General features: G+C 42.8%; 1 protein-coding gene across 1 annotated transcript; it reads left to right on the top strand.

Moving 5' to 3' along the window:
- The first annotated feature begins 445 nt into the window (after nucleotides 1-445).
- Nucleotides 446-2,094, top strand: LOC121328271 (transcription factor HES-4-B-like). The gene is made up of 4 exons (XM_041272862.1): nucleotides 446-800; nucleotides 920-1,015; nucleotides 1,130-1,217; nucleotides 1,452-2,094. Exons 1-4 carry the CDS (start codon nucleotides 693-695, stop codon nucleotides 2,051-2,053), a joined length of 894 nt encoding a protein of 297 aa, XP_041128796.1. The 5' UTR covers nucleotides 446-692; the 3' UTR covers nucleotides 2,054-2,094.
- The last annotated feature ends 3,688 nt before the right edge of the window (nucleotides 2,095-5,782 follow it).

The raw sequence follows: 5,782 nt of genomic DNA, 5'->3' as shown, positions 1-5,782 counted from the left end.
TGCAAAACGAATCTATTGCATATTCTAAGTATCGAAGTAATAAACAAATAAAATAACTTTTTATTTTATGTATGGGGTATATGCATTTCCCAGCGCTATCTAAAGATGTGTGCACGTATTCGCTCAACAAGTTGCACATGGTTACGTGCGGTGCAAGAGTAAATTCCAGCTGAGTGAAAGAACTTGGTAGCAAACACCCAGCCCATTCTCCCAATTCCCCTTATCGCTTCTTTAGTCTGGACCGACTGCACTGCCGGGCCGCTTTGTTGTTTGTCCCTCAGGGCTGATTGAGCAGCGCGTGACTGACAGCCCGCGGGGGTGTTGTCCAATCACCGACCTGCCCAGCGCCCAATGGGTGAGTCCGTACGCTGATTGGCTCTGGCGAGTGTGGGAAAGAATGCAGAGAAGGTTTCACACGAACCGGGAGCAAGCGAGAGAGCTATAAATACCAGAAGCGTGCTGCAGGATGAGAGAGAGCGCAGCCCTGCAAGAAACAGCTAGAGAGTGCATGACAGACCTGCACTCGCAGTGATACAGCTGGCACTGGTCTCAGTCTGCTTTTCAGATTTTACACCCCGCCCCCAAAAAAGAAACGCTGCAAAGTTAACGCGATATACCTGCTAGTGATCTACAACTTTTGCAAACTCTTTTAAAAGGATACCTGCTTGATCAATACGCCTGCTCACACGAAAATGCCAGCCGACAGCATGGAGAAATCCACAGCATCCCCAACTGCTGGCGCGCCCGCAATCGCTGCTCAATCGCCGGACAAGCCAAAGAGTGCAAGCGAACACAGAAAGGTAAATATACATCTGTGAACGAGAACCCGGTGATTTGCTGAACTCGCTTGAAGCCGAAACCTCTGGTGTTGTTTCATCATTGGCACTCACGTATCTGTATCTTTTTTTTTTTTTTGCAGTCATCCAAACCCATCATGGAGAAGCGCCGCAGAGCGAGGATTAATGAAAGCCTTGGGCAGCTCAAGACCCTGATTCTGGACGCGCTTAAAAAAGATGTAAGTGTCATTTTAATATAGCAAGCTCTGTTGCGCTCGGCTATAAAGAACACCGTGCATTTCCCCGTGACATGTTTGCAAGGGACTTACGACGTATTTACTCTTATTTTCCAGAGTTCCAGACACTCAAAGCTTGAAAAAGCCGACATCCTTGAGATGACTGTGAAACACCTGCGGAACCTGCAGCGTGCCCAAATGACTGGTATGTATCATTGCAATGAAAATATAAATTATAAACTTTTAATGTCTGTCATAATTTATTATAATATATGCAAGCTTTTAAAAAAAAAAACTTTACGAACAGTCAATGCTTTTCAAAACGAAAAGTCAATTAAATGCATGCACAACTAGATAAACATCTGACAGGCACATTAATAAAAAGTAAACAACATATTGCTAACGTGTTTTTGTTTATTTTATTTTTTCTCAATTTTAGCAGCTCTCACTGCTGATCCAACAGTCATGGGAAAATACCGGGCTGGATTTAACGAGTGCATGAACGAGGTGACCCGGTTCCTCTCCACTTGCGAAGGGGTTAACACCGAGGTCAGGTCCCGGCTCCTGAACCACTTGTCCGGCTGCCTTGGTCAGATGATCGCCATGAACTACCCACAGCCCGCAGGGCTCCAACCGGCCCACCTAGCGCAGCCCCTGCACGTCCAGCTCCCGTCAGCAGCGACGGCCCCCCTCAACGGAGTCTCCATGCCCGGCAAGCTCAGTCCGGCCGAAGCGATCTCCCCAAAAGTGTACGGCGGCTTTCAGCTTGTTCCCGCAACGGACGGACAGTTTGCTTTCCTGATTCCCAACCCTGCCTTCGCGTCCGCCACCACCCCGGTTATTCCACTCTACGCCAACGCCAACGCGCCGGTGGCAGTCAGCGCCAGCCCTGTGCGTGCCAACGCAGCGCCAGCCGTGACGTCTCCCATCCAGGGGATGACGTCATTCGGACTCGGAGTCTCCGGTGTTTCCCGAGCTGTCAGCCCCATGGGTATCGTGAGCACCGGCCCGGAGAGCGAGTCTGTGTGGAGACCTTGGTGAAGAAAACAGCATAGGCCTGCTCCCTACACTTAGAAAGACTTAAAAACCCGTTCCGTTGTAAGGAACGCATCGGGCTCTTCTGAAGGACTTGCAATAAGAGTTGTTGTTGTTATTTATTATGCCTGTCCAACATTTGGATGGCGTTATAGTTGTAAATATTCATTCTTGGTGAAGATGTCTATATTGTTTTTTTTTTTTTTTTTTTTCTGGAAAGAATATAGTTTTGTATTAACCTGTCACAAATGGGTGTTTTAATGCCAAAGTCATGTTTTTTGTTTTTTGTTTTTTTTATTTGTATACTAGTTTTGTGTTTCAAGCCTCCTGCATACAGAGGGTTCAAATAAATATTTGGAAATATATAAACTGTTCTCGTTTCCTTCCTGTCGAAATGCATTGCACATTAAAAAGACACCACACGGTTAAAACTGTTTAACATACACTGTACCTTACTCACACGCGGTTACTGTTCAGCATTTAATCACATGCCCCCTTTGCATTGTTTATATCGCAGTATCCAGGTATTACAATGTTTAGGGAAAGACGCCCCCCTCACCCTCTTGCTCGTTAACACACAGCCATTGCTGTACAATGTGACACATTTATACATGTCCGCCCAAACTAGGGCTGAGCTGAGTATAACGCTAGGCAATGCAAACACTGACAGTCCCTGTTATTTGCACCATCATTGTATGTTTTCTATACACTAAGTTTAATTAGAAACATATAACACGCTAGTGTAACAGTTACATTATTGATCTGATTAGTTTTGTGCTGCTTTTATACCTTGTTTAAATACTGTTCTCTTGTCTCAGAAAACGTGCTTTCGCACTTCAAAATGTTAATTGTAAAGAGTTCATTGTAATTGTATAAAGCTTTAAATTGCAGCGTTGGGCTGCGCGGGGTGATTTGGCCTCTGTTGCATCAGGTGTTAAAAATGCATTTTAAAGTTCCAGTCCATTCTAAACCACGCGGACAATGCATTGCGCGGGATAAAGTTGATCATTTCATTAAATGGCCCAATAAAAGTAAAGGCGGGAAATGTATAGCGCCGTAGACTTTATAGTGGGTATAATAGACTTCATCCCCAAAGGCGGGAGAATATTTTTCTTTTTGCGAAAGGTAATTAAAAGTATGAAAAGGTCTCATCTTGTATGCAGCGGGATCTGTAAGAACTCTAAGCCCCATTGAAGTTCCTGGGAACTCCGCGCTGGGGTTAATGTCCTAACAGATTGCCACATTGATGGGGAAGATGGAAGGAATCTTGCATCCTTTGTACGTTCAATTGCTCAGTTCCACCCTGAATACCTGATTTACAGAAACAGCTCGAATCGTTAAAGAACTAGCATGCAGGAAAATGCGTCTTAGCGCTCATTCCACTTGCACAGAAGCTGTGCTCCAAAATATATATATATATATATATATATATATATATATATATATATATATATATATATATTATATATATATATATAGATCTTGAGTCCTTGGAACTAAGTGCTTGGAAACTACTACCCTACAGTAAAACAAACCTTGCATTTAAAAGGTTGCTTCCCAAGTGTTCTGTGCTTATTAAATAATAATATTGGATAATTGCGACGAATGTTTAACAATTGCATCAAACGTCAGCCTGGATGTATATTATTAAATTAATAAATTCAGAAATAGCATGAACTCTCTGGCTTCTCCCTGTGTTTTTAGTGCTTAAGATTACCCCGAAGTAACCCCACCCGCCCCTCCGTCTTCCTTCCTTCCTTCCTTCCTTCATTTTATCCCGGTTTGTAAATCGATCTGTCCCATGTGTGCAGAATGCAGGGACCGGGTCGTGCGGTTGCCCGCTTGTCGGCATGTTGCATGCCGTGTGCCGCTTCTTCGCACCACTTGCTCCCAGTCGCTGAGTCTCGGTTACAGCAGCGGGTTCCACTTTCTGTGATTCTCCTAACTCCACACATTCTCAACGTGCACTTCAATTATCTGCCGTCACAAATCCTCAATCTTGCTACAGAGCAATTTTCCTGTCACAGTCCCTGCTGTATTTATTGATACGAGCTGCACGGTGTAGACGGCGCTCGACGAAGTTTCATTACACGAACGATGTTTGTTAAAATAGTTTCTTAGCTTTTTAAAAAATAAAATTATATTTGCAATTCAAAAGCAATATCAAATATAATAACCTATACCATTGAACTTGACTGCACTGGTGAAGTGGTAACAATATACAATGTTATTACACGAATGTGTCCTGTTCTGTAATATATAATACCCGCGAGTGAAATCATCCCAAATTCAGAGTCAGCTAACCGGTTTCAAATGGCCTGGAACACATCCATTGACTTTATATAATACATCTATCAAAGGGAACATAATGCTTGGGCATAAATTGCAGCTTCAGCTGACAAATAGATGAGAAGCAGCTTGTGTTAATTTAATAATAATAATAATCTGTAGACTTCTTACCTCCACGACAGAGTATAGACTAGGCTACTGTGTATTTTCTGCAGCCTCAAAATTATAAGGCTGTTTCCCAGCGGCGGCCAACGAGGCTGTACTTTGCAAGTGCGTCATCGGAACGCTAGTTGGCAGTGTGTGTCTCTTGTGGCCAGCTATGCGCTGCGTGGCTGTGTTAACAGTTCAGAGATGCCTGTGTGGTACCGAGGTCGTGAGAACAGAGCGAACTCGGCTGCTTGTGGTCGGGCGGAGAGCCAGTCAGTAATTCCCACTGGCAGCTCGGGCCCTGCGCTGGATGTGCTGCTGCTGCTGGAGGTGAGGAGGCGCACGAGCGCGCCTGCCGCTGGGCGAGCCTTCAGCAATGAACATTGCAGGCGCGGTCAGTGGTGCTCGACTAGTGGTACTTAAACTGCAGCGGCAAAGTACTGCGTGTAACACGACTCTGATATATATATAACATAAAATAAAAACGCTGTACGAATCCATGAATGGAAAAACAGTGACACTTATAATGTGTTAAGTTATGAAGCAGAGCTTAACGGTTTTTACATAACAACAGTGCTCAGATAAGTGCCTTACACTTTGCTTCTCCTATTATGATGACTGAATGTACATTTTAACCCTTTCGTGCATGAAATATAGAGTTCTATATTAATTTGAGGTCAGTTTCATCTAACATAAAGGTTAGCACATATTTCTTTTTTTTTTTTTTCATACCCAAAGTAAAAAATGCATGACTTGTTATTTATGTTATAACTCTTAGTAGTATTGGAGTTTGTTTGAACTGGTGGCCATGTTAAATAGAATCAGATACTGCCTGTCTTTTGGTGTAAAAATAAAACCAGTAGGTTCTCCCAGTAGTACTGAGAGAATTAAATTATCATGTAAAGTCTGGTTGGGGCAGGTTGTCACATAGTTTTGGAGGTTGGTTGTCACATGTAAATCCTATAGGAAGAAGTCTTATATTTTTTCTTTCTACTTTTTTACACCATATAGTGCTTATTTAAATGATTTCCTGTTTGTCCTCTGGTTCTGTGGAGGCTGTGCTATTATTTTGTAATATTTCAAATATATATAGGTCTGTATTTTTTATGATCACATAAAAAGTAAAAATACAACTTTTTCTGTCATTGTACACAGTAGAAACTTTATGTTAATAAAAAAAAACTAAAAATGTTGCATTATTGTCTACTGTAAAAGCAAGAACATACGTTGTGACAACCAACCCCAGTATGGGGCAGGTTGTCACAGGTGACCGGCGCGTTTTCAATCGTCTGAATGTCA

This window comes from Polyodon spathula, chromosome 16 (assembly GCF_017654505.1).
Source record: "Polyodon spathula isolate WHYD16114869_AA chromosome 16, ASM1765450v1, whole genome shotgun sequence".
Lineage (NCBI taxonomy): Eukaryota > Metazoa > Chordata > Actinopteri > Acipenseriformes > Polyodontidae > Polyodon > Polyodon spathula.
This window is presented reverse-complemented; position numbering and strand designations above follow the sequence as displayed.

Coding starts and splice junctions, on each gene's coding strand:
- LOC121328271 (XM_041272862.1), top strand. CDS start 693: ATGCCAGCCGACAGCATGGAGAAATCCACAGCATCCCCAACTGCTGGC. Junction 801..919: donor GTGCAAGCGAACACAGAAAG/GTAAATATACAT, acceptor TTTTTTTTGCAG/TCATCCAAACCCATCATGGA. Junction 1,218..1,451: donor GCAGCGTGCCCAAATGACTG/GTATGTATCATT, acceptor TCTCAATTTTAG/CAGCTCTCACTGCTGATCCA.